Genomic DNA, 27998 nt, shown 5'->3' with positions numbered 1-27998 from the left:
CATTACTCAAAATTCGAATTCGAAATAGCAATATACGTCTGGTTTTTATGGATGGTTTCTAATGTCATTATCAAAGGCAATTGATGTTGGAAACATTCATTGACACAAGTTTGTTTGAATAAAGAATCTATGTATGTGTAGTTTTCTACATTAGCATCGTACATATACATATGTACATGTATGTGTAACCTGCTCGGTGTCAAACTTCTCTGAAGAGTAAGGTGATACACAATTGCGGCTAGTTTTTTTTAGTGTTCCAGCTTGTATGCAAATGAAAGATTTTGCTTACAACTGTTCACTGTTTTGCTTTTTTAAGGGATAGTGTGTGCACTATGATGAGATAACTCAACATAACTTATAAGGACCAAATCCTGTTTTAACTGAAATAGGTAGCTAATCTAAGTGAGCCAAAGTAAATTAAAATGAAGAAACACTTTGAAAACTTGAAAGAATTCGATGCATATTACAAGCCGATAGATGATTATCACGAAAGGACGTTAGTTGGTGGTACTGGTAAGTTGCAATTAGAAAATATGAAACAAAGTATCTGTAGCAGTTTAAAATGGTAGGTTCTATTTTTCAAAATATTGTTTAGATTAAAACAAGCTTTTAAGGTATTCTTAATGCAAGAATTCCAACCTTTGTTTTACTAATTTGCAACTCTTATTGAACAGTTTCCATTCTTAGTTGGCTTACAATCATACTGCTTGGTTCCTTAAGAATTTACGAGCACTGGACAGTCCAGGAAACTACTGAAACTATTTTAGTTGATTCATCCAGAAATCCAAAATTGTTTATTAATTTGGCCATCGTCTTGCCACATATATCATGCGACTGTAAGTACCTAAATTTGTTTTAAATTGTTAGTTTTTAGGGAATTATTTTATTGGATATTTTTTGTTTTGTTTCAAGATTTATCGTTTGATGCAATGGATAGTTCAGGTGAACAGCATCTCCATATTGATCATAATATTTATAAAACTAGACTCGATCTTGATGGAAATGCTATCGAAGAGCCAAAAAAGGAGGGTAAAGTTTCTTTCTTTCTTTTGAAACTATTTTACTTATTAGAATAATGATGAGCTAGTCTTGATATAAGTGGATGACGTCGGAGGGTTGCTGTCTTTGGGTAGAAACAGAGGAGGGCCAAACTTATGTCTTACAATTTTGTTGGAGAGAGAGAGAAAGCAAAAGATAAGGTGAGTACCAGGCTACATGGTTCTCTCACCTCATCTTTTCTCTTACTGTCATCGTTCTCGTACCCATATAATCGCTTGATAACGGTGGTTCACGCTTCCATGCTTTCGTATCCAGAAAAAGAACTTTGAAAGGCTTCTAAAAACAACAAAATTTTGGGTTATAAAAATTTGTAGGAACCTTTTTGATGGAAGACTCACTCAGAACGGACCCTCTTCCGTGCTATAGAGAGGATATAAGTAGTTTTATTTAAATAGAAAAGTAACAAATACAAATTTCTCGATATTAGTTCAAATAACTGACATGAATTAATGTTTTTTAAAGATTATTTGAAGTAAACTGCTTAAAATATTTCAAATAATACCGAACTCTGTCCATCTCTCTTCATGTGTTGTGAAGTTATCTTAAAAGAGTAACCAGTGATTGTTTCTTTCAGAACTTGTTAGCAAACCATTGACCACCGTAAGTAATTTTTCTCAATATTTCATTCACCACTTTTACTTTATAAAAAACATTAAATTAATTATTTTCGTTACTTTAGGAGAGTGTACTTAGTGTTGAATCCACGACACCAAAGTGTGGCAGTTGTTACGGTGCTGAAGACAGTAATCATCAAGAAAAGCTGAACATAACGTGAGTTTTAAAATGAAACTATTATCAACATATTAAAACTAGAAATATTTAGCGTGTAACCATTTTGAATTTTACTAGATGTTGCAATACTTGCGAAGACGTGCAAGAAGCTTATCGAAAGAGAAGGTGGCATATGCAAGAAAACAAAGTTGAACAGTGTAAACATTCTCCCAATGTTATTCAAATGGAGAAAGCGTTTCAGGAAGGATGCAAGTTTGAAGGATTTATGAAAGTTAATCGGGTAAGTTACTTTACGGGACGCGGTGCTGTTATGCCGCTCTTTAAAAGCGTTAAGCTAAAGAAAAGCTCTAGAGGATTCTAATTGCGCCCTCTCCTGCCACGCGATCTGTTTAATGTCCCAAAAACCCGAGACAAATCTCATTTAGACTATTAACATTCGACCTAGAAGTTCAAAAGTCTGCATAAAATGCCAGAGAATTGGCTGGATGGTTAGCTGTGGCTTTCTAATAATGCTGCCTAACCGCCCGAGGAGATGCCTGGAGGATTGGATAAACTTACTAACACTTTGAAAGTCCTTACAGCTGCCAAGATTTAGCCTCTCTCTTAAGCAACCAAAATCTATTCATTTCTCTTCCTACAGCTGCTAAAACCGAATCTTGGCTCTCCTATTTACCCTAAGCCACATTGTTCTGAAAGCCACAGCCATCCATATAAGCCATTGAAATGCAGTTTCTTTATTTGGCTACAAAATTCTAACTTCAAATGTTTCAATTACAGGTCGCTGGCAGTTTCCATATTGCACCTGGTCAGAGTTTCTCAATCAATCACGTTCATGGTAAGTTTATGTGTTCTTTTTAAATTCCGCAAGTTCTACATTGCAGATCTTTAAAAATGGCAATTCATTCGTACGCTGAGTTGACTGGCTCACTAAAATATGAATAATGAATATATGTATAATTTTAGAAGTTTTTGATATATTTTTACCGTTTATGCCTTATTTCAATTTTTAGGTTATACAAAACCCATTTTGAAAATTTATGATTAAATTTTAAAAAACCGGTAATGTTTCTTATTAATTATTATTATTAATTGAACAAATTATCTTAGAATATTAATGCAATAAACGAAGTATTTTGTCTGTTGACATTATTAAAAAGAATGTTATTTGCTATCAATTAGTCTCAGTTATTTGCTTTTATTCTAAATAATAATAATTACATTTTATTTTAAAATATTTGAACCTAAGTGTAAAAATTCAATAAAAACTAAATAAATAAAAAAGAAAATTTCAGACCCGACTTTTTTTTTGTTTTTTAATAAAAGTAAAAAATACACAGCCACTAAATAAGTCAGGTTTGCATTTACTTACAGGTTTGTTATGACAGTAAAAGTTTACAGTTACAAGTAAATCGCTGGGTGGATGATGAAAATAATAATAATAATGCGTTAAACCTTGGTTTTTATGGTTTTAGTACCTGTTTCCGTATTTATCATATTAAAAACTTCGAAACCCTGCTAGAAGGCCTCTTTTGATTTTTATTAGTGAAGGGAAAAAATTTATTTTATTAATGTGAAGAAGTGATATCTGACTAAAAGTGATTTGTTAAAAATCATAATTAAAGAAACTAGACCTAATATTTTATGTTATGTTTTCCTAGTTCACGACGTACAGCCCTTCACCTCCAACCAGTTTAATACCACGCATCATGTAAAACATCTCTCCTTTGGCCAGACGCAGATGACATTTCTTAATGTGAGTCCACTCGACGGAACTGTTGGAGTTGCGCATGAGGGTCTGTATGCAAGAATCAAGATATTAAGCTAAAATTACTATTAATTTTTGGTTTCTCTCACTCTTGCAGATGTTCAACGGTCCTCTTTTATACTGTTCAGTCAGGCTAAGTGAATTACTAAAATTGAGTTTAAAGAAATTCCTCTCCTGGAAGTATCTCTAATCTCGAATAGATCGTTCACTGCCTTGAAGATAGTTCCTATGCTTTTCTGCACACTTTCTATATTCATAATGTAGATTAAACTCGCATGCCATTTTCTTTCACTTTAGCAGTGCATGTGATAGTTTCTTAATTGACGCCCTAAAACTATCGTATAGACTCACAACTTTGTTCCTGTTCGCCAAGTGGTTCTTGGGTTATAATCCTGCATCTCTAATTCCCAGTATCTGTCTGTATAAAACTAAAATATTCTTTTAATATCAATAAGAGCGCATTCTCAAGCCTTCTCTCACATCGTTCTTTCATCTACAAATTTTCAGGAGAAATAATTAAGAGGGATGTAGAAAAACATCAGATAGAAGTTTAAATATATAATATGCGTATAAATAACACTAGCAGTTTACAAACTTTATAATACAAAATACTAAACGATCCTTTTTAATTACATATTATATGAATTATCTATAATCTTTAAATTACTTATTAAATAAACCAAGCAAAATATATGATTATTTGTTTTAATTTTAATTGAAAAACATATTTTACTTTTAAAAAAAAATCCATTCTTGTGCTGTGGTCTGAGAGATTTGACTGTTTTGATTGTGCTTCTAACCTATATGACATCTGATTGATGATAAATTATGTAAAGTTCTTGTTTTGCACCAGCTGGACTTTCTTTTATTTATTTATAATAATTTTTCAGCATCTGATTCCTGTACCGATTGCCATAAACGTGCCGAATGTCCCGCCACTTTGTAGCATTGTTTTGGCAAGATTGTTCACCAATTCACGCCCTCGTAATCCGTATCTAAATAAAACATTTTTTGTTTTTAATTATTCACAAAGAAACATTTAATATAGTACAAATTGAGTCAACAATTTGAGTAACTGTTGATGTCAGATGAGATTAGAACATAAATCTTGTGTGAACACCCTCTATTATGTATTTTTCTTAAGCTACGTTTAAGAAAACCGGAACCTCAATTAAGCCGGTGTTCTTCAAGATGTTGTTAGAAGTTTTTGCTGCATGTAGTCTTTCCAACGTTTATACTAAAAGAATATTTTTCATAACTTATATTCACTAAAAAAAGGCAAAATGTGTAATTTACAAAAATAAATAAATCTTGGACAATTTATTGACACGAAAGGGAAGTCTTCGCACCTCCTCAATGAACCCTTAATAGAATTTTTCTGCAAAAATATTTTGAAGTTGTGGGTACAACCTTATTATTTTGAAAGAAAAATCGTTGAAGCCGTTAACAAGAAAATCTCCAATCACTCAGTAAAGTAAAAATTTGATCATTCATGTAAATTTTTACAAAATTGTATGAAAATAATCTGTTAATAATAATTGTACAGTTTTGTTTAAAAAAGAAAAAAGGTTTTAATTAACATTCATACTTCAACTGATTGATAAAACGCGAAGCTAGAATAAATTTTCGTGTACTGCTGCATGGAGGAGGACACAGAATTTTGTTTGTTTGTTTAGTTTGAGAATTTAATGCATTACTGTTCGAGATAATGTGTTAAAATAAAAATCGCTTCATGATCTCTTTAACATACAAAATTAACATTAATAATTAAATTATTGTTTTATCATTATGACTTTTTGAGTTACTAGGTCGGTTCCAAATGAATGGGCCGGAATAAATGAACTCTGAGTTGATGAATGTATCAAATTGTCAAAGTTGGGTGTTTTCAAACGTTACACTTTTTCGTCCACTTTTTGACGATCAATTCTTATACAAGTGACCTACCGAACAGTTTTAATAAGCCCTGAAGAAGACCTAACCCCTAGGACGAAAACTCGGCAAAAATAATAAAAAATAATGGACCGAAACTGGCATTATTCTTACTTCCTTTATGATCTTCATTTTTCGTTTTCATTACTCATACTGTACTGAAAATTATTCCAACTCAGTACGAAAGCTTAAGTAAAAGTACGTAAACAAAAAAAATAGAAATAAACTACCTGAATGCTGTGAACCCACCAAACAGGGCTCCAGAGGCAATTCCAACGCTAAATCCAATGAGAAATCCCATTCTCATTTTGTCCCAACAAGTTGGTCCCGACTGATATCCTCCGACAGGTACTGGCATTATTACTGGAAGCGAATCCTAATGCACTATTTAAAATATGTAGAAATTAAAAGTTTGTATGAAATAACAAGCGCGCTGTTAACATAACAATAAGGATAAAATTGTTTACCGAGATTGTTTAATGTAAGTAGGCTGAACTGGATTTAGGTATTTGTTTGATTTTTTTGTTTGATATAGATATTTGTTAGGACTATCAATTAACCTAGCAACATATTGCACTAAGGTAACCTGCTCAATGGAAATTTAGTTTATTCTTTTATCATCAGAAAGCGCTCCAGACTAATACGCAAAACAGCCGTAACCATGCAAACCCGCGTAGTATCTGTGTGATTTAAAAGCTCTTGTGTGACCATTAATTTAAATTTCTTAAGGTTTTAACGCGTAATTTTTTTCAGATTTCATTACTGAACGTTTAAGAAATTACAAACCTAAAAATAAATCTGCTGCCGAACCTATTTATGAGCAGTCGTTGCAGATATTTTAGTTAATGCAGTTCATCTGTAGAAGTTGTATATTCTCTATTCGCTCGATACTTCATACATTACTATGTATCTAATTGTTGTGCCAAGTTTAAAGAAATTCTTTAGCGTAACTTTCTAGAAAATCTCAAAAATTGAACAGCAATGAATAAATTTAATCTTTCAGATATCATCCATGTAAAAGCTAGCAATTGTGTTTTGCCATTAAAATAATGTACTTTTTTTCTGTGTAATTCTGATATGGAAATGAGTGTAGGAAAAACAGAATCTCTGTTCAGAATGGTTATAATGAAAAAATAAAATATAAATAAATAAATACAACTTATTAAAAACAGTAAGATTAAAAATTAAACTCTTCAGTGAGCCACGGGCGATATCTCCACGCTTGGCAGGAAAGCTTGCTTTGTCAACAGTTTGCTTTTTTGGGGAATTCAACAGATGTATGAGCTTTTGTCAAGGAAGAAATGACCAAGATAGTAACTACGACCAACATCTTAACGAGACAATATCCGGCCCAAGAGTTACCCAATGAACACATATCAATCTTTTATCCCAAATTGGAGAAGTATTGAGCTGCAACAACTCTCCTTTAATGTTAAACAACCATCGTAACTCTCTCGAAGTAAACTCATTCTAGCTCTCAGAGATAAAGCTGAATAATTTGAGCTCTGTTTAATAGCATATTAAAACCGATTGATTGAGTATGCGCGCCTAAAGATATAAATGATCCAACTGATATTTAAATTTGATGGTTTTCACGGTTGCTTTGTAATTGTTACAGGTGCGAAGATGTTCAGCTATTATATAAAAATTGTTCCAACCATGTATGTTACCGAAGATGGCCAAACTGTGCATACTAATCAGTTTTCAGTTACAAAACATGAAAAGGTTGGTGCTACCGAATAATTTTATGCATTCTAAGTACAAATACAACACCTGAGCTTTCTACCAAAACTTCTATCAAAAACCTAAAGCTATCAAAAACGCCCAAGTTTTCAACCCATATTTTCTATTTTTTAATTTTGTTTAGGTAATGACAGTGCCAAATAGAGATTCAGGCATGCCTGGGATTTTCTTTAGTTACGAACTGTCAGCAATGATGGTGAAAATTTCAGAGAAAAAAATGTGAGTTTTAATAGATTAAAGATGAATTTAGATAAGATGTAAAAAATAGTTCATAGGTAATTTTTTATTTGCAGACCAATCAGTCACGTTGTAACCGATCTTTGTTCCATTGTTGGTGGTGTCTGGATTGTTGCTATGTTCATTGATTCAATATTCTATCGATCTTCAAAGCTTCTTCATAAGATCGATCTGGGAAAAGCTAGCTAATTAGTAACAGTTTTTTATTATCTTTAGAATTTTAATCTGTTTTATTTATTATCTAAGTTTTGGAGTTAGTTCTAGTTCGGGCTAACCGAATTATCTCAGTTGCAAATTGCAAATGATTAGCTCAGCAAAACATTTTATTTTCCACAATCTAATTAATTTATTTTCTAATCATAAACCAAAATAGCTCTTTAATTTTAACTGGCTATCATTGGGAATCTTTGCAAAATTAATAAAATTGCAAAATGGTGTATATCAATCTCTCAGTGTTTTGTAAATGCAACGTATTTGTTAAAAAATCGAATTATTCAGCTTTACTGCTATAACTTATTACTGAAATACATACCTAAGTTGATTTAGCAGACATAATTATTATTGATTTAGTAGGGTTTTGGGAGAAGCTGTGACGAAACGCTCCCTTCAAATGTAATTATTTTATTAAAGTGAACACGCAAAATATTGAAGTCAACTTGCTTTTATGTACCAATTCCAATTTTCATTAAAATTTAGTTACATTATTAACGGAGGGTTTCCACAACAGATTTACTTTGCTTTCGTTCCGATAAGCATTAAATTCTTTAAAATCGTAAGTGGGTGTCTAAAGTAGATTTACGATATTTATTCGTTAATCAGAAGTTTTCACCTGATCATAAGGAGTTAAATAATCTCTATGTAGATGTTTAAAGAGTTTTTTACTTCGTAGTTTGGTGACTGCTAAGCGTATATTCTCTTGCTATACATACTGTTTGTAACCATTGGCGAGTTCTTTTATGTAAGACATGAAATTACAAAAGAACATTTTGTTTAGATGTTCTGTATTTTATATATTAATAAATATGAAATTTTATTTAAAAGTTGTTTGTTTTTGGTTGGTATTGGAGATAGCGTAGTAGAAATTTGAATGCTGGATATACCTTCAGTTTGTCACAATATCTCGTATCGACTGAATTGTTATTAAGATTTGACAATTCTATAATTAAATGGCTGTGAAATAAAAAACCTCTCGCTTAAAATATTTCAGTACCCTGGAGGTACACAACACTAAGTCCATTTTTACTAAATTTATTTTTTTAATGTTTCTAATACAATATTTCTTTTTTTATTACCCAACCATCATTTACGGTGCATCCATGTTACTTATTATCGACCAAAGATTTAAGCAAAATAACTTCTGTGGGCTTATAAGCAAGAAAAAACCGCGAAAAAACTCTTTCATTTGCTCTCTTGTAAAAAATTTAAAATTGGACATATTGTTGTGTACCTCCAGGGTACTGATTTGATAAAATGTAGTAAAAAATATTATTTTGTTTATTAATATTTTAAATTTATTGTATAAATCAATATAACTGTTTTTCAAAATCAAATAATACTTTTTTTAATGAGCGATTAGTAAGGTAACTGACAGTCGTCCAGCACAATAGTATCGTAAAGTATGGAAAAAACTTGTTTGTTTGAACTTGGCTGATTGATTTAATAGGTGCAACTAAATTTGTTAACAAAGATGAACATACAACAGCGAAGCCAATGAATCGTTTGATATTTATTGTACAGTACAAAATGGCAGCCAAAGACCCAAAATGCGCCATTTCAATCACAGATATTTTTTCTGTATTTGAAAATCTGCAAAAAATAAAAATGTGTCTATGATTTGGCTGGTAATTAATTTAATTTTAATTTAGCTTACCTCTCGCCAGTGGGATTGTTGTTATGAAAATTTTAGTTTACTAGTTTTTAAAGGAAATGCTTTACTAAGGTTCCCTTAGAAACTAATTTTTTTTTTTTTTTTTTTTTTTTTTTTTTTTTTTTTAAATTGGTCAATATACATGGATAGTGAAAACTGCATTTCTGGAACTATGTTTATTAGCGATTTTTGGGACTTTTTGGGGCAGCTGTGGATGCTTGGGTGATGGGACACCCACTATAATGTGGAATCATTTGACCGTTCAGTAGTTTTAATTTCTTAATTTATAATTATAATTAGTTAAGAAGTACTTTAATCCTTCGACCTTAGGAAATAGTCAAAAACTGGAATAACGAGGTTGAGGTAAGCGACAATGTCTCGTACACATGTCGAAAGACACATTTCAGTGGCAATCAATGGAATAGTTATATAATAATACAATCTTGAAACTTCCTTGCGCAATTTGACCACAGATGAATCTTCATCAACTGAAAATCATGGAAATATTTATTATTGCCAACAATTGAAATATAATATTTTGTACATTAATTATGCTTTTCCACAGTAAACATAAAGGTGGCGACGGACACAAGATTTAAGAAGACCCCCCTAATATTTGGGAATCGTTTTTTTTGATAAATCTGTAATTTGACCTTGAGCGACCAATTAATTTGGCCATTCCTGTATTATTAACTGTTATGACAGTCCCAAACGACATATAGATAACTACAAATATGACCTGTATTTTACGATATTTTACCCATCTGGTTACTGCGACAACTACTTCTATATTTCTGTTGAATCGTTTTTCTACAGTGTGTTTAGTTTTTAGGGATGTCTCATTCAGTTCTGCTACATGCGCATCACATTGCATTCGAGCTCCCAAGCATGGCCAGAAGTTGAGAACTGTTTGTATCTCATATCTGATGTTATATTGTTGAATCTTTCATGGACAGGCCTTCCGGTTGAACCCCTATTTTCGACATTTTGGTTTGAAGAGGCGAAGTCATTCTCTACATGACGTAGTTAAGACAGAACTTCTTTAAAGAATCTGTATTTTACCAATCATACGTAAGGTTTTTTTTTTTAATTATAACAAAATTTTGGATCTTTGGCAGGAATTTGGAAGAGCTTAATATGTACTTCTGGCAGGTCGGTTCTTGTCGACTTTTATTGTTGGTTTTACTTCGGATATGCAGTCCCATTGGGACTATAGATCGCACCTAGCCTACAAACATTAATCATAAATAGGAAGAACTTGGAAATACTCACCGTTTGAGATGAAACTTATCAAGGCATTGATGCAGATCAAAGCGAAAGCAGCCAAACAAAATGGAAAGTTTTTCTGGACCTTTAGGGCTGCAAAACACGATACAATAGCAAGAAGCCCATTGCCTATTGCTTCCACGTTGGTATCCGAAATAGCTGGCATTATTTAACTAGAAATGTATACAAATAAATATAAATTAAAATTCAAGTTATGGAGTTGATTAAGAGTCAGAATACGCTGAAATAAAGTGCACGTTATTCGCCTATTCAACTGTTGTGCTGTAAATCTGGCAACTTGAACATCCACAAGTGTTTGAAACGTTTACATCGACTGGCTAATTACAAAGTTGCCTTATTAATAAATTATTGCTGTAAGGGTCAGTAAGTCAATGAATAAGTTTTGGTTTAACTAAACAGTCTGATCAGTGATTTGTAGAAAGATTTACGCGTTCTTAACAAATTGCTAAGTAATTACAGTAAAAAATTAAATTGCCTGACAAATTATTTTCATCCGTGAAAAAGGAGGGGATCAGCTCAGTAGTTAGAGTACTGGGTTCCCTTTTAGGATTTAAGGTTCGAATCCAGATACTAGCCCTTAGATTTCTCTCTTCCTAGGAGCTTCTTATGGCTCACAGTTCGATGAAGGAAAGTGTTGTCTGTAACAAACGAACGCTGTCCGGAGGACGGCAGTGTAATGAAAAAACACTCCGGCCACCAACGATCTCAGACCTCGACGCCTTAAATTAATAAAACAAACAAAAGGAGAAAACAGAGAGAGAAAACAGGCTGTTCTGAAACATGTATAATATTGGAATTAGCCATCTTTTCGGTATTAATTTTAAAGTTTATCACGCGAACTGCAGTTATGTAAGGGTTACACTAGATTTTTGTTTCTTAATATATATCATTAAATGGCCAGAATTTATTTAAATTTGACTTACATTCTTTAAATACTGACTCGCTTATTTTAAATTAGAATTTGAGCGCATTTTAATTTCTATTTACATTTTTTTTTTAACAAATAATTTTGTTTATTAACTTAAACAGATGATGTAATAAAATAGGTCTGTTCCAAGGAACCTCTGTTTAGTTAGTAATTATACGGAGCCTGTGCCATGAGACTTGGGTGTTCAAACTCAATTCATACTGATTTCCAAGTTTTTGTGGGCTGTTGCATTAGAACTGAAACCAGTTTCAAACTTATTTGTGATCGTTTTTGAGCAGTCAGAGAATCAAATCATGAACTGAAAGTTCGGGTCTTGCCCAGGAGTTACCTGCTATAGGAAATTTTCAAAAAATCTGTCGTGCATGCGCAAAATATATTCAATTGTTCCAATAGAATTTGAAATTTAAAGAGAATTCAACGGCTACAGAGATCGCGCAAGCGCGCTAAATCACAAAACAATTGTCTATTGATGACCCATTCGCCTCATGTAACAAACCTAAAATGATATATCTTAAAAGATTGTAAATTAGAATTATCTCATTAAACAACGTATGTCCCAACAATGAAAAGGTAAGTATCTTTTCGTAAGAGAAACCTGAAGTCGATTTTTAGACACTAGTAACAGTGGTAACTTATACCTAAGTCTACAAGCATATTTGTTAAGGAGCGAAACATTCTTAAGAACGTAAATACGAATCCTAGAAATGAAAAAAAATGCACAAATATCAACAGGTAGTAAAACTGGACAATAGAAGACAATACAGGAAAGGTATTAACTGAATGGTTAGCGAATACTGGATTCCAACAAGAGATCCAGATTTCGAATTCAGCGACTACCTCTTAGATGAAATATATTGTTTATAACGAGAGTATATTGTACGAAGACAATGAGAGTATCGCAGGATCTAGGCAATAGAGATGTTCTTTGGGAAATCGTGAAATCCAAATCCACTTAAAATGGAGCTTGGATTTCATGTAAAATAGTCCAACCAAACTATGAACCGTTTAAATCAATTTAAAGAATTCAGAAAAGATGACGAGATATGTTTATTAAAGCCGTGTTAAATGAGAGAGAGAGAGAGAGAGAGAGAGAGATAACATAGTAAAATGGAAAAAAGCATAAACACTAACGATTTGATCAATTTTATGCAACTATAAAAAAAACAATGAACACAAATCCCAAATAAAACAGTAAAAATTTTAAAATCAGCTTTCAACTGAAATTCTCAATTTTTGTTTTTTTGGGAGGGGGGAGACAGAAAGATGAGATAGATTTAAAACAGCAAAAAATTACTCTTTTCAATAATTTAGTAATAATCAATTATATTTTGGATTAATTTCCACACAAATGTGCCAGGACTTTTTGTTTAAAATTTATTTTAGTATATACACGTACATTTTATTTTATTAAAGTGAGATCCTCAATTTAAAATTTACATCTATTGTGTCCTTAAATATATAATTTACATTTGCATCTTTTATTAATGTATTTCTTCTTTACTTATGTATTTAAGTAAATAATTTTAATAAGTAATGATTTATTAATTACTTAATGCTTATTTTAAACGCTAATCTGAGCAACCATGGTTTCTTTTTCGAGAAAAAAAAAATGAAAAGGTTTAAAACATTTGGAAAGATGCTAAACTGTGAATAAAACTGTACATCACCCACGCTTCTCATGCAGTACATTTGTCGTTCGCAATGAAGAAACAAGATCACACATTGGAAAAGCTTATCTCTTCGTAAACCGATCATAATTCTTATTTTGCAAACATAAAAATTGTAATAAAAAAAATGTTTGGTTAGGAATAGGGATAGAAATTGTGATAAGAATAAATTTACAGTTTAAAAAGTACGACAATTATTATGAGATGTCTTCTTATACAAAGAAAATTAATAAAACTTATGCTGAGTGCGTTCCCAAAGTTATTGCAGATTTGATATTCATGGAAATTCCTGTACAACGTTGTTCCTGAAAACTGTTCCTAGAACAGGGATAGTGTAGGATAATATAAATGAATTTAATGCACATACGAAGCTGAAAAACACATGTAAGGTACCATATTCTAGAAAGTCAACACAAAATGACACTCTACAGGGAATCTAACTGTCCCTTATTGAATTTTCCAAGAAAAATGTTGCAAATAAAACTATAGATCTGGAACACTAAATTTAAAGAAAGTGGTAGGAGTTGTTTTCGAGAAAATTTCAAAATTGTAAAAAAAATCGACAATTTCTATTTACTTCAAGTTTGGGAAATTTTGTACCAAATTTGATTCTTTCTATTATTATGAATGTGATAAGACAGTGTTATGCACGAAAATGGCATGTTAGAGGTAAGCGTAACCATTCCTCCCCCAGAAGTGCCCATAATCGTAACTTTCTAAGAAAAATGTTTTAAACACAAATTACAGAACTACCTAAGTACAACAAAGTTTGAAGAAAATCGAACCCACTGAACCAAGTGATGATACCTCCGGTTGATCTATTTTTAAAAACCTTATTGCAGCATCCTTCTAAACCTTGGATATCACTTCCTAAACTTTCTGCATTTTTCAATTTTGTAAATGAATAAACAATCGCACATAACATCTGTAACTTAACTTCTTCTGTATCTGGTAACTGCTTAACTTTTACACACTCAGGACATTTATGGTAAAAACTGCCATAATTATTGATAATCCGCAGGATTACTACCACTTCTTCTCTCCATTACTAGTAAATTTTTCATTTTATGAAATATTTTCTGATTATTGAATAAATTGCCACAATGATTTTCCTTAAAGTTTATGTCCTCATTATGTGTACTTGTAAGATCTACAATATTTTTAGTAATATCACATATTAAGTGTAGCAAGTTTGCAATTTCTAAAATTTTTTGCAAGCATGAAATATAAATCAGAAATTTAGTGTTAGACAAACATAAGTTAGGGGGCGTAGAAGATAAAATAATTTGAAATTTAAGTTCTGTAATAACTTTGTGAACAAACCAATGGTTGGCTAGATAAACGGATTCTTTTTTAATTCTGTATAAACATAATGTTCAATTTTTTTGTTTTAATTTTGATTGTTCTACTTTAAAATATATTTTCTAAGTTAATTTATTGTTATAAATTTATGGTTTGATACAAATTATGAACAATTCTTTTTTTTCTCTCTATATTCATTTTAAGCCTAAAATTCTATTTTCTTTTTGTTTATTAGAACTCTATTTTTGTGTTCTACCAATATTTCTTACAAATTAATGTTTATCTAATAAGAATATTTTAACTAAAGTCAACCCATTAGCGCTCATTCTATTTATAATTTCCTCGCTATCAGTTTTGTTTTTATACCGTTCGTAAACTCTTGCCTATGACGAGAAAACTGTTCTCATTGGAGGAAACTGGGCATTAAGGCATGGGAGAATTTCAGTTAAAAATAGTGGCTCTTTACAAAAAAACATGAATGTGTTAAATTATAAAATTTTCCGTCCACGACACCTATTTGCAAGTTGGACGTTAAGCCCCGCCTGAAAAAATAGGCGATTACATTACTTTACTAAATTATAAAATTTAATTCACAATTTGAATTGCTTTTTTTAAAAAAGCACTATTGAAAAGAAAACCTTGCAAAGATAGTATTAACTTGTCTTCCAACCTGTAAGAGGATTTCCGTTGAACCCTTGTCTACAATTTTTTCTTAAGTGATTACGCCCATCCAATCCGGTAACACTTCAAGAACTTAGCGTGGATCTTCATGAATTCTCGCTTTATACCACAATTACGTCGCATCTCTTCTCAAGCACTTTCTGTAAAGATGAATGCGTTGGCTGAGTCATATCCATGGGAATAACCTATTGAAAACATCTCTTCTCCCTAAGTTTACTGTTCCAGAAGCCTTTCATTTGTATAACAACTAGATTATAATTTCTTCTTTTTTTTTTATCAGTGCTTTGTCTTCAGACAGTCTGTAATAGGTTTATTATTCTACTGAATGATCTGTACTTTAATCTCTATCCCCAGTTTTACATCCTATGATGAACATTTGCCTTTCCTGCTTTATTTTCTTCCCAATCGGTGTTAAAACTTCAGCTTTGACAGTAATTAATGTTCCAGTTCGAACGATATTTTTTTTTTTTTTTTTTTTTTTCATAACTGCCCAGCAATAAATCCAAAAAAATCTGGTGTATTTACACGATTTTCTCTTATCATAGTTTATGTAAATTTTCTTGAAAGTAATAATTTTTCACGAAAAATTTGTTAAATAACATACATGTTCCTTTAAGTGCTAACAACAAAAACCAAAAAATCAAGATATTTTGGTCAACTAATTTTGTTCATATTTGGAGTTGTGGTAACTTTTTTAAAAATCTGAACAAGATTTAATCTGAGACAATTCCAAAGATTAAGCAGAAATAACTCTTTACAGGAAAGCCTAAACACCTACTCACCCATAAGTGCCTATGATCGAATTTTTCCGGGAAAATATTTCAAACAACAGTTGAACTGCTAATATGCAACAATATATGTACAAAGTTAAAAGAAAATCGATAAAAATAATTTTCGATAAAATCTGAACAGAATGTATAAATATATAAACTGAAAAATCGATTCTGTCACGAGGCACATGAATAGGTTATAAACATTTTTTGAACTTAATTCGAAATTTGTTTTTTGGTAAATAGGAAAAACAACTTTTTTATAGGTAGACAACCTCGAATCGGATGTCCAAATACGGAGAAAACTCGAAATTAAAATATGATTCTATCGCTTTACTTCCTCTTACATAGAACAGTAAGAGGAAGTAAAAAAATCATATAAAATACGCAAAGTCAAAACATTTCTGGCCTCAATTTAAGAAACACTGCACACTAATGGGTTAACACATTTAAAACCTACCTTAAGAAAATAAATTTACAAAAATTTAATACCAATATACTCATTAATCCTTCTCAACTACGATTTCGTTTTTTTTTAAGAAATAAATTTAAAACAATCGAAAGTTATTCCAAAGACATTCAAAAAAAAAAAAAAATTATATGGGAAGACATCTTCTATAAAAAACGTAGATAATGGACGAAATTATTTATTTACAATCTTTTCTAAAAAGTTTTTTTTTTTCTCCCTCTCGAATATGTTTCGTCATTTTGTTTATATTATTTTAATATTTACATTTATACACATACAATTCCATACTGTTTGGTCTTTTTTTAGTTAATGATAATAATTTTAATCAGCAATGATGTGGAATGCTTCAACAATAAAGTTTAAAATAAATAATAATGAAAAGATAAGTATTTTACAGTTCTTTAGATTTGAAAAATAATAGCAACATCCACAATTAAGCATTTCTGACTAATTTATATCTAACTTGCTATTATTATTCTAATTGGAATTTCGAATAATAAAAACTGATCAGAAGTACAATGTTCTCACAAAGCACCAGACGATGGGTTTATACTTTTGCTGTATTCTGATCTTACAAAATAATAATCATAATAATAATTTGTACAATGACATTTTTCTTTGTGCATTTAAAAAATATTTTCTTATAAACATTTATTTCTGTAAAATTCTGAACGCTTGATTATCATCAATTCTTTACAAAGACAATTTCCACAGAGAGCAATCTTAATGAGCAAATCTTCTGTTTCTTATCAAACAAATATAATTCGTGATTTATTACTTTATTTGAACAACATATTTAAATTTATTTAGTAATTTTCCATTAATTACTTTACAAAAGGTCTTTCCTTTCATATTGCATATAATAGTTATTATGTACTCGGTACATATTTAAATTTACAGTGTATATTGGCGTGGATTAAACGTTTTTTAAGAGTTTAAGGGGAGACTATATAAACATTAAACAATTAAATGGTTTCAGTGTTTTTAAGACACAAATATTATTACAAGTCCACGAAAGACTGGCTCGAAGCAACGTACTTGTATGTGATATATCTTTTTTTTTTAATTTACGTCAATGGTTCTCAAAGTGGTTCCGTAGATCCTAAATGTAATTTCCTCACCTCCTGGACAGTCAGTCGTAAAATCGGATGATCACAAATCCAACAGAAGGAATCAGACATCAGGCCCATTATATAGTCAGAACTGACCCAAGACGGGCGCGCTGACACTTAACTTATACAACAACTTAGACTTTCGGTAGCCATCACCTAGTTCTGAACTGACGAGCGGGGAATAAGGCTTCCAATTTGGTCAACCTGGCCACCTCTTTGTTTCCCGAAATCTCCATATGACCCGTCACTGAGACCAGAAGAACATCTTCAACAATAGCCAGCTCTTTTAGTCTTCTACAAAATTCTACCACCATCTGGAAGCGAAAACGCATGAATTCAGCGCGTTATCAGCGCAGCCCGACTATCCGAATAGATCCAAAACCCTTTTAACTGAAATCCAAAGCTTGTTGTTATGGTTTGGTATTTTCAAAACTGCCGATATTATAGCTACTGGGAACACTTTTAGAAGGAATTTCTCTATCCAGATCTACAAAGAAAGGGTCAGCAGAATAAACCCCAAAATATTTTTTACCGCACTGGAACAAAAATTATTCTAAATGGTAAAGCGACATACATGCAAAGCATTTATGAAGAATGATGACCAAAAAAGTGATTTTAACAGAAACAACAATCGTCTAGAAAATGTCTGTTGTAACATCAGGACGTATCATTAGTATATTTACCAAAAGCACTGAAGCAACCTTGAAATCTCTGGAGTACATCCTAGGCCAAACTTCATTAAAAATATAACTTCATAATAGTCCCTTGTCCATGCCGTTTAAAGTTTTTTTTTGTTCTGTCTCAAAAATATTATACCTTGTGTTTTGTTTTTTTCATTTAAATAAACTTTATTACTACTAATAGTCCCTTGTCTCTTGAAAATGTTGAAAAAACATTCCCGTTACCGCCCTTAAAAACGTTTTAGTACATTTTATTTTATTTTTTTTCAATTATAACAAAACGAAAAAACAATACTAAAAAAGAAGGGAACATACACCATTTTGTATATACAAATATAGTAAGAGCACCACAGCTTACATAATATTGAAGACCTATTGGAAACAATTGACTTATCAAATATCATTTATCATTCCTTAATACTATTTTTTATTTACATTGAATATACTAATAAGAATTTTTAAAAATAATATCTCGACTACTAATTAAAAATTCTGAATAGGTTATAATAAATTTGACGAAATACAAAAATAAAACGAGAAATGGAATATAAAAATAAATAGAAAAATAATGTAAAAACATAATAAACATTAAAAAATTTCTTACAATATTTGAATAACTAAGTTTAAAAAAATATATAAACCACATTAACATAGAAAATAGAATACACTTATATCACAAAAATAAACAAGTATTTCACATCCAATAAATCTAGGAGCAAGTTCCTAAGTATTTATTAATGTAAAAATCTCCCCTTGCCCCTTACCCAAAGAAAAAAAAGATTTGAAAAAATTAAACAAACTGGCAGCGAAGAAAAATCTGGAAATTTAAATCCTTCTAAACTGCTTATAGCACAGAACTGAGTTTTTTTCATAATTTTTTGTTGAGTTTTGAGGTCTACTGAATGGTTCTGCAAGAGAATGAGAACAAAAAATAAATAAACCTAAAAGACAGACCCAAAACTTTGTAACTCGGTATTCCGTTTGGAAATTCGAGCCGTTTCTGAGTTCTTTATTATTTTTATTAAAATCTGCCACCGAATGTGAGAGACTTTTTCGAATGGATTTTTCAAATTTTTCCGAGAAAATAACTACAACGAAGTTTTTTAACTTCTTTCTGCTTAATCAAAACAGATAATGCATTATAACGCATTCTAGACACAAGCTGAATCGATTGTGAGGCGATATGTCTATACGTAAGATTTCCATTCCCAGATTACAGACGTACCAAGTTACACACCTCTTACATGTAAATAATAATAATAGCCATTGAAAACTTATTCTAACCTTAATCCACTACATATCATGCTGACTAGATATGTCAAAATGGAAAAATAGAAAAAAAGATATAATTTTTAAAAATGACGATTACTAACAATTTCAAATTCAAGTAAAACTAATATCCATTCTGTCTTTTCTTTTTTACTACCATACAATTTCCAAAAATTATTTTACTCTACCAACAATCAATTTTTTTTAAATACAAGCAACCCTCTCTAATCCTAAATTCCAAGGCAAAAAAAAAGTATTCTCTAAAAATTAATTATGATAGTAAATTTTTTTCTAAACATTTAAAATTTATACAATTCAACTATCTTTTAAAGCAATTCTAATATTAATGATTAATAACTAATACAAAAAAATCTCTTATTTAAACATACAATAATTATTACAAATTATTGATGAGTCTGTCGATTAATAAGGCCAGTTATAAAACAGATTTTATTGCTGTTGAAATAAGTTGAAAGAAAAAAAATTACTTGCTTAAAGACGTTAAGTATTGAACTAACCGGAAGGAACTTACAAGTTTTTGGGTGGATAGTATTTTAAGCAAGAAAAAATGTTTTTGAATTCTTTTTTATACAATTGAAAAAAGTTTTCAGTCAAGTTTTGCGTTTCTATTTGTCATAATGTTTGGCTTTTCACATCAAGATAAAATGTAGACTTCTTCTTTTCGAACTTCTCTTTCAATTGTCGAAGTTCTTTCATTCCCCCCCCCCAAATACAATTTTAAATCAAATTTATTTACAATGCGCTAAGACGATTTTTCATAGAAAATTATTGAAATGAAAGTTTTAGTTGTACATTTATGTAGAACAAACTAAGTTTGCAAGAAATAGTAAGAGTCACTTCCGAAAAAGACCCCGAAAAGAAATTTTACCAAAATTTAAAGTTCAAAGAATATCATCAGCTAAAAGAAAGTGTGACTGACCGTGACCTTGGCTTTTAAATTTTTCTGTACTCTGACAAGACAGTCGCCAAAGAAATTCAGCTGAAATTTTTGTGGGGGAATTTTGGGAGGGGGGTTCAGGAAAAACTGTGGTGACACATTTCATTCAACATATTATTTCATTATAGTGAGCAGTAATAACACTGAAGTTTGCTTTTTTTAAGTACAAACTTCAAGTTTCAACAAATTGAATTACGTCACCTACGTAAGAAAAAGTAATATTGGTGTAGTGTAATACCTATTTATTATATTTGTTCAATACATTAATGATGGACAGTGTTGTTTGTAACGAGAGAACACTGTCCGGAGGCCGTCAGTGTACTGAAAAATGCTCCAATAACCTTAGATGTTGAAGCGCCTCAAATACAACACAAAGAACAGTTGAATCATCTTAAATGTAAATCGTTCAAATCATGGACTGTGAACAGAATATTCCAATATTTTGGAATAAAAACTACAATTTTTGAAAAATATAACCAATCGAAACATTATTTAATGGGAAATGTGGATCTGTTTTCCCACAATTATTAGCCTAAACTTTGACAAAAATGTCGCTACCAATATCGCCCAAGTGCTCCACCCAATCAATTCAAAAAAATCTTGTTTGCAATTCATCATAGCTTTTCCAATGAGTAATTATTGCTTAATTATCAAGATATTTATATTTTTTCTTCCTCCAAAAATAGATTTAACAATTAATACTCTTCAATCTTGGTCTAACATTAAATTACTAAATGACGAGTGCTGCTAACATTAATTATTGTAATATATCTTTCTCGGAAATGTGATTTTTGTCCCAAACAAAATCTCTTTCACAGAATTAACAATCGATAGCAAAACTTGACTGAAACAGACATTGAATCAATATTACACTCACATTTTTCTACTACAGTATAAATTATTATAAATATAATAAAGTAACAATTCTTGGAAGCTCCGTAGTTAGAATTCAAATTGGTTTCCATTTCTTTTCTTTTTTAAACATTCATTAAGCAACAAAACAGACCTAGCCTAGCAATTTCATAAAAACCCGGAATATGGCAGGTTAAGGTTATTTTTGGATGAAGGACAAACAAAAATAAAATGATTGTTAGTTAATATACATGCTTATTCACTCTTAACCATGATTTTTATTTTCTTGCTACTTGCGCAGCTGCTCTACTTGGAATGATGGAGAGGAACGCCGTAGTTTACACAGATTCACCGCAAACTGCTTCTCTTCCTTCCTTCTTTTGTATTTTCTTTATTAAGTAGACGTTTTTTTCCTTTGGACACTTCACCTATTTCCACCTTCACAAGCAGCCCCGACTGGCTAGGTCCTCACATTGCCACTAGAAGGGCAGCAAGTCTATCAGAACTCAGTTATTAACAACAATAATCCAAACTATCACCTTATTTTTAGTAAGGTTAGTTTTATAGATATACTCTAAAGTTATGTTAATATGTTTAAGAAAAAAAAAATAAAAAAAAAAATCTTCAACTTTAAAATAGGAAAAAAAAAAACAATATAAAATATTATCGATAGCAACAACAAAATCGATGTTTTTTAAAAGACGCTTTCCCAAAAACAGGTTGAATACAGAATATATCCATATTTATTACTGATGTATAATTTTATTAATACATTCTAAATACTGCCTGATTGGTAGTTGGACGTTAAGCCCCGTCCGAAAAAATTGGCAATTATTGCCCTTTAATTTTTTACAGTACTATACTTACTAATTACAGGTTAATTTGAAAAAAGATGAACAGAGCCGTTAAAAAAATATAAGAAACCAAGATGTGAGAATTAAAAAATTGATTAAAATCAACTTGTAAATGGATTATGCAGGGGAAAAAATTGGCAAAAATATTTATGTTGAACTGAATGACACGGATAATGTTTGTTTTCTCGTATCCTCACTGGACGAATTATTTCGCATGATAAAGGAGCTTCTAAAACAAGAAGAAAATGCGGTTATTGAAAATAAACGTAAGAAAACGAAGCTGATGTCAATGGACCGAAAAGATTCTATTTCTATAATAAATGGAGGGAGGAAGAACATGTTCTCTTACAAAGGTGAAGTTCTTTCTTCAGTGAGTTTGGTAGTTCGATAGTAAAGGGTTAGCGGAATCACTATTTGGAGTAAGGTTTTTGTCTGGGTCGGGACGTTTGCTTACTGGGCCGATTTAAGAGAGGAGCCTTTAGGACAGCACTGGGTATTTAGCATTGTGCGTGAACACGACTCAAGCCTAGTACGATTATATAGTAACTGTAGGGTATATTGTATCAGATCAAATCATTAATATATATCTAAAACAGATGACAGTTTTTCTAGGCCGTGTTGATCTAGAGTGTATAGTTCAAGCAAAGTAATCAGTTCTCTATATTTATGCTGTAGATCAGGATAGCAATTATTAGATACTACAGATTATGCCGCGATTAAGTTTACAGAAGAAAAGAAGTTATTATTCTGATATGTTCATCTTAACACGATCGAATATAGAAACAAAATAAAATAAAATTCCGAAGAGAGGTTATTTAAATGAAAACAAAAATTAAAAGGTTATGAAATGATAGTATGAGTTTTTGGATACTTGTCTTCAGCTGACAGTTGGTCCCAGGGCACTAATTGCTGGCGATCATTGGTTGGTATATCTGTGCCATGTATTACGTGTGGTGCTTCATTGAATTCATCCAATTCTTCAGTTGGATCAAGTCGATGTGAAGTTAATAAGAAATACTGCTCAGTTCTGGTCGGCCATAATAGATGCGCCATTACGATATAAGCTAAGCAGTCCGCTGAGTATGTTATTCCTAGAAAGAGGAAGATAAATCTGAGGTGAGACAGTTGCACTGTTATTAGTATTTTTACAATTATTTCAATTCTAATTTACGAATTTCCTTATAATTCTTTATAGGTAAACATCGGTAGGTTTTCTCAACACGCTCATGGTTCTATTTTCATTTCCGTTCAGAGTTCGAAAAAAAATTGTTTTTACAAGTCGAAACTCTCAAAGAACTCAAAATCTCGCCATGTAGGAATTTTATACTTCGAAAAAATATGTAACCACCAGAAAACATGCGAGAATAAGTTTTGGTCACAAACCGTGCAATTGAAGTCCAATAAATTGGGTTGATTTTTTTTATTATTTCAAAGATTAAAACAAAATCTGGTGACAACACTAACTACTTTCTCTTACTACTATTCCCGCGTTGTTTACTCACAGGATGTGCATCAAAATGTTGAGCTGCTCTTTATCACTTTTATATTACTATGAACATAAGTATAACTCTAAGGTTCGATATTATCTCACTATCAACTGCAAGTAATTGATTTCCCCATAATACCATTTTTAATCGATTGATGTGCGTAGTACTACCGTACGATTAGGATGTACTTTTCTCCTTAAAAAAGCTTCTGGCGATAGGCACCAATATTATCCAAAACTAGTAGAAGAAATGATACAAGAATTTGAAGATAAGTAGCTCGTTAGATTAAACCTTCTTAATCATAATTTTTTAATTCCTTTAATAATAACTAAAATAAATCTGCGAACGGTTTGAGGTCACGGGTTTTATGGCCTAAATTTAACTCTCTCGCTTCCTAATCGAAACTTTTATCATAACTAAATTAAACATTTACTCCATACCTAAAAGTAACTTGTACCTCCAAAATGGAGGTATTTGTAGCGCGACTAGAGCAACCACTGGTAGATAAATATACCAGACCAGTGCAGAAGCTCCAAAATGTAAGAAAAAATGTAATTTAGTTTCGTTGTGTTCATATCGCATGGTTGACCGCAGCTCCAGAAGAAACCAAACAATTATTAAACATCTCAACGCCAGTATTAACCATCCGGGCCATGTTTCGTATTCATCAATATCCTCTATGATATCCACTTCCGTCTGAAACAAAGAAAATATAAAACAGGGGAAAAATAATTCTAAAATAATCTTATTTGGTAAACCAGTAACATATGTTATAAACCAGTGTCGCTCTTGGAAGGTGTAAACGAATGGTGCTGAGCCAAAAGAGTCATAGGGAGGCAATATCGGTTCATTAAGACCCCGCAGGTGGGAGCGGTTGTAGTACGAAGGCTTACTTGCTTCAGCGTGACATGCGCCAATAGGGCATGAACTTACCATCTCTTCACAAACACAATTAAGGTGTAGCCAGAGCTGAGGTTGGGAGTTAAGCTCCCAATTTATCCAGATTTTCTGAGCAAGTCAAAGGGATAAGGAGATGAAAATAGACCGGGTTTTGGGTCTCCCTTTTGATAGCATAGTTGCTAAACACAACTTCCTAAAGCTCTTAAAGTTCATATATCTGACAAAAGGCTGGGAAGAGGAAGTTAAGTTTAGTCTAACTTCTCCCTTAGCCTGGATAGGCCAGCAAGGTGAAGCTAGACGTAACATTTCTTTCCGCAGCTGAGATGATAAAGCAAAGGGATTCAATATATTATAAAAGAGTCATCGTCTTAAAGGTAATAAGGCAGGATTACTTGGAGTTCCAGAATAAATAAATAAATTATTGGTAGCCAAAATATGACTTTCTCGACCGACAACGTAAGCATCTTAAGAAACACTGCAAACGAAGGAAAGATAACATCGCATGGGCCTAACAGCAGATAGCCCGTATATATTCGGTTTTTTCTGAAGAGAAAATGGCGATGCACGTGTTGTGCCTTGGCTGGAGATATACAACTTGGAGTTCGGGTTCGAAACCAAGCCTTTTTGCTTTGCTCAGGACGCCTCATGCGTACTCCTCAGATTATTAAAATGACAGGATTGAACGAAATCCTTTGGACCTAATTATAAGTACAAGCTAGTTACCTTATTCCAAACGTATAAAATGATATGTACGACGCCGTAAATGAACCAAATGGTGAATAAAAGCGGCTTCCAAGTGAATTCCTGCCTTGTTACGGCCCAACCTTTTGCGAGTAGTAGAAGTAACAGCATAAAAGTGGTCTGAAACAAATTTGAAAAAAAGATATACTGATTTTCTCAATTTGTGTGTCGGCTTTCAGGGAATGGCTGTTTCACATTGGTTATCACTCCTCTGTGATTTCATCAACTGAAAGCAATCCATTTTAGTAACTTATTTAAAAACCAAAAAAAGAAATTTAACGCGGTTGGCTCAATGCTAACACTGCTGGACCCCTTTACTAATTGAAAACCCATTTGATGATAAAATTCTAAATGTTCAAAAATCTATAAATGATGTTATTTCCTCAGTATTAAATATCAACTTTACATTAGCTTTGGTAAACGAACATAAATAAGTTGCATATTCATGAACGGTGACTCTCACTGAATGCGCAACCAAAACAAATTTTTTATTTTGTAAAACTAGTGGTTTGACAACCTGATTTGACCTCATTACCAATATATTCTTTCTAAATAGAGGGTTAAATATTCCATATTTGTAGATTTTTTTTGTTTGCATTATCTCCTTTTCTTACAAAGACAGAAACAACGTTTTGCCAATCAATAAATTGTTTTGTAATTTACTTAAATTTATAAAAACCTTCCAATGTGAAACAATTTACACTTTTTCCATTAGCTTGATATTCAATATTAAGGGTGAAATTGCTTTAGTAGTCAATGCTCTTAGAGAAGCGTTGCTTTCCAAAAAGATAGGAATGTATTCTCCCTCAATATCTCAATAGGAATGTTTTCTTCAGAAAAGGTTATAATGGAAAAGAATTTAACGTAAATAAGCAACACTGTAAAAAACACTTACCCTGGAAAGTATGTCAAGAATATCTCCAACAACGGCTAAATCTGGATATCCAATTCCGTCAATTGTAAATTTAATCACATCAATAAGATTGAAGATTAGCCCGCAAAATTCTAGCAACAGAGAAGCGGTAAAAAGTCTGGTCACTGGATGGCGCTGACGCACGACAGCGTATAATTGTAAGGGTACTAGTATAAAATATAATGTAAAGAAGAGTAAATATAATTCTACGGTGTTCTGAAATCATAAAAAAAAAAAACTTTAAAGGCTTTTATTAAATAAGTTATGATAAAAAAAGAATTACGTTGTTTTATCGGTGCTTATTGATAGATGGTCAAACCTTTTACATTCTCAAAATTTTTTTCCACAACTTAAGAAGGGTGTCTCAAGATTTACAATAAACTGTTTTTCGCACACATCATTTTTTAACAGAATGTTAAAAATCAATTATATAACTATTGTTGGTATTAAGACCACTAAATAAAAATATATATAGATAAGTTTTCTGGGCAAAAAGTTTGTAATATGCTACAGAAACCTTATTTACATACAGCAATGTTTTCATCAAAATTTGTAGTGACCCGCTTTATGTTATCTTTAGAAGTAGTAAATTTAAGATTATTTGAGACATATACTGATCATTTCTGAATAAATATTTTTTAAAAACTAAATTTTAAGCAAACAAACCTGACGGTCAAAAGAGAACTGATACACTAGAGGATTATAACCGCTAGTATTTGGATTTCCATTGACAAGCCAGATATCGTATTCTACTTCGATATCGTACGGCATGTGGTGCCATTCACAAGTGGTGTTACTGCGATAGCAAGAGACAAGGCTCACGTACCAAAACCTTCATACAATAAGAGCAAACCAAACATTAATTTTTATCATTGAAAGTTAATTCACATGACAAGTTATACTTGCAGATTTTTTGTATTTAATATTACTGTAATACAATCTCTTACCTAGGTTCACTCAAATCCTTAATATTGTAGGTAAACTGCGAATGTTTTACCACATTCCACGGAGAATCTTCATCCACACAAAGTCCACCTTTAGGACAAGGAACTCTTCGGAAAAAGTCCAAACCCTCTTTATAGCATACAGAATCATATGCTACAAATTTCAATTTATTGAACATATACGAGCATGCTTTCTCTTTATCAATAATTGTCCTATTACCGTAGTATTCTAGAAAGAAAGTTCTTTCTAATACGGCAAGCGTTATATAATGACTAGAATTAGATTTGGTAGTAATATTACCAAATATATAGCCTAATGTATCTTTTTCGTAATGTAAATCAGTTTTTTGTACACCAAATTTTGATAAGAATTTAAAGAATTCTGAACTATGCCATGTTCCTTTGAGATGTGTACTATGTACCTGTTGTACGAGGAAAATAAAAAGAAACACACAACTACAAATGTCAGTAGCTAAAATATTGAATAGGAGCATTTTTAAAATATGCACTAAATTCGTAAACAATTTAACCTAGATATCACACTATCCTTCTCACACCTTTCACATCTCGCTCTCACGTCTGACCATCTTGTTTTCTGACAAGCTAGACATGGAGCAGGAAACCTTAAAAAAATAATAATTTCTATTACACTTTGTTTGGAATGCATTTCAGATTTGCATAATAATTATTTTTTTGATTTTTACATTGCATTTAATTTACTGCAAATGTCAAAATTTATAACATTAGGAATTCTCTTCGGAAGGGGGCGACGCTAATATAGCCAAGCCATATTTATGTTCCTTATAACTTCGTGACTTGTTTAAGATCAGAAGTAGGGTATACTAAATGAGT

At 31.6% G+C, this 27998-nt stretch overlaps 4 protein-coding genes across 7 annotated transcripts; 1 reads left to right on the top strand and 3 right to left on the bottom strand.

Moving 5' to 3' along the window:
• The first annotated feature begins 20 nt into the window (after positions 1 to 20).
• LOC141459726 (endoplasmic reticulum-Golgi intermediate compartment protein 3) lies at positions 21 to 9298 on the top strand. Its single transcript, XM_074139093.1, has 11 exons — positions 21 to 513; positions 675 to 836; positions 913 to 1029; positions 1634 to 1659; positions 1739 to 1830; positions 1909 to 2071; positions 2569 to 2626; positions 3450 to 3584; positions 7104 to 7210; positions 7353 to 7447; positions 7522 to 9298. Exons 1-11 carry the CDS (start codon positions 423 to 425, stop codon positions 7652 to 7654), a joined length of 1179 nt encoding a protein of 392 aa, XP_073995194.1. The 5' UTR covers positions 21 to 422; the 3' UTR covers positions 7655 to 9298.
• On the bottom strand, positions 4100 to 6111 carry LOC141459736 (reactive oxygen species modulator 1). Its single transcript, XM_074139114.1, has 3 exons — positions 5953 to 6111; positions 5716 to 5869; positions 4100 to 4551 (listed from the first exon to the last, which is right to left on the bottom strand). The coding sequence occupies exons 2-3, from the start codon at positions 5841 to 5843 to the stop codon at positions 4443 to 4445; spliced, it is 237 nt and encodes a 78-aa protein (XP_073995215.1). The 5' UTR covers positions 5844 to 5869; positions 5953 to 6111; the 3' UTR covers positions 4100 to 4442.
• On the bottom strand, positions 8763 to 18371 carry LOC141459733 (uncharacterized). Of its 3 annotated transcripts, none has more exons than XM_074139110.1 (4): positions 18232 to 18371; positions 10605 to 10771; positions 9658 to 9820; positions 8763 to 9271 (listed from the first exon to the last, which is right to left on the bottom strand). In XM_074139110.1, exons 2-4 carry the CDS (start codon positions 10762 to 10764, stop codon positions 8989 to 8991), a joined length of 606 nt encoding a protein of 201 aa, XP_073995211.1. In that variant the 5' UTR covers positions 10765 to 10771; positions 18232 to 18371; the 3' UTR covers positions 8763 to 8988. The 3 variants fall into 3 exon arrangements, with proteins under 3 accessions (XP_073995211.1, XP_073995210.1, XP_073995209.1); XM_074139109.1 differs by lacking the exon at positions 18232 to 18371 and adding an exon at positions 15187 to 15326; XM_074139108.1 differs by lacking the exon at positions 18232 to 18371 and adding an exon at positions 11543 to 13005.
• LOC141459725 (integral membrane protein GPR180) lies at positions 16599 to 27756 on the bottom strand. Of its 2 annotated transcripts, XM_074139092.1 has the most exons (7): positions 27150 to 27755; positions 26869 to 27034; positions 26185 to 26418; positions 25272 to 25409; positions 24089 to 24344; positions 23033 to 23252; positions 16599 to 21786 (listed from the first exon to the last, which is right to left on the bottom strand). In XM_074139092.1, the coding sequence occupies exons 1-7, from the start codon at positions 27638 to 27640 to the stop codon at positions 21768 to 21770; spliced, it is 1524 nt and encodes a 507-aa protein (XP_073995193.1). In that variant the 5' UTR covers positions 27641 to 27755; the 3' UTR covers positions 16599 to 21767. The 2 variants fall into 2 exon arrangements, with proteins under 2 accessions (XP_073995193.1, XP_073995191.1); XM_074139090.1 differs by having other exon boundaries at positions 16599 to 23252; positions 27150 to 27756.
• Between the last annotated feature and the right edge of the window lie 242 nt (positions 27757 to 27998).

The sequence above is a fragment of the Rhodnius prolixus genome, unplaced genomic scaffold, assembly GCF_049639745.1.
Source record: "Rhodnius prolixus isolate KJV_2025 unplaced genomic scaffold, Rpr scaffold_17, whole genome shotgun sequence".
Classification (NCBI taxonomy): domain Eukaryota; kingdom Metazoa; phylum Arthropoda; class Insecta; order Hemiptera; family Reduviidae; genus Rhodnius; species Rhodnius prolixus.
The sequence above is the reverse complement of the archived record's forward strand: the minus strand, read 5'-3'. Positions and strand labels throughout refer to the sequence as shown.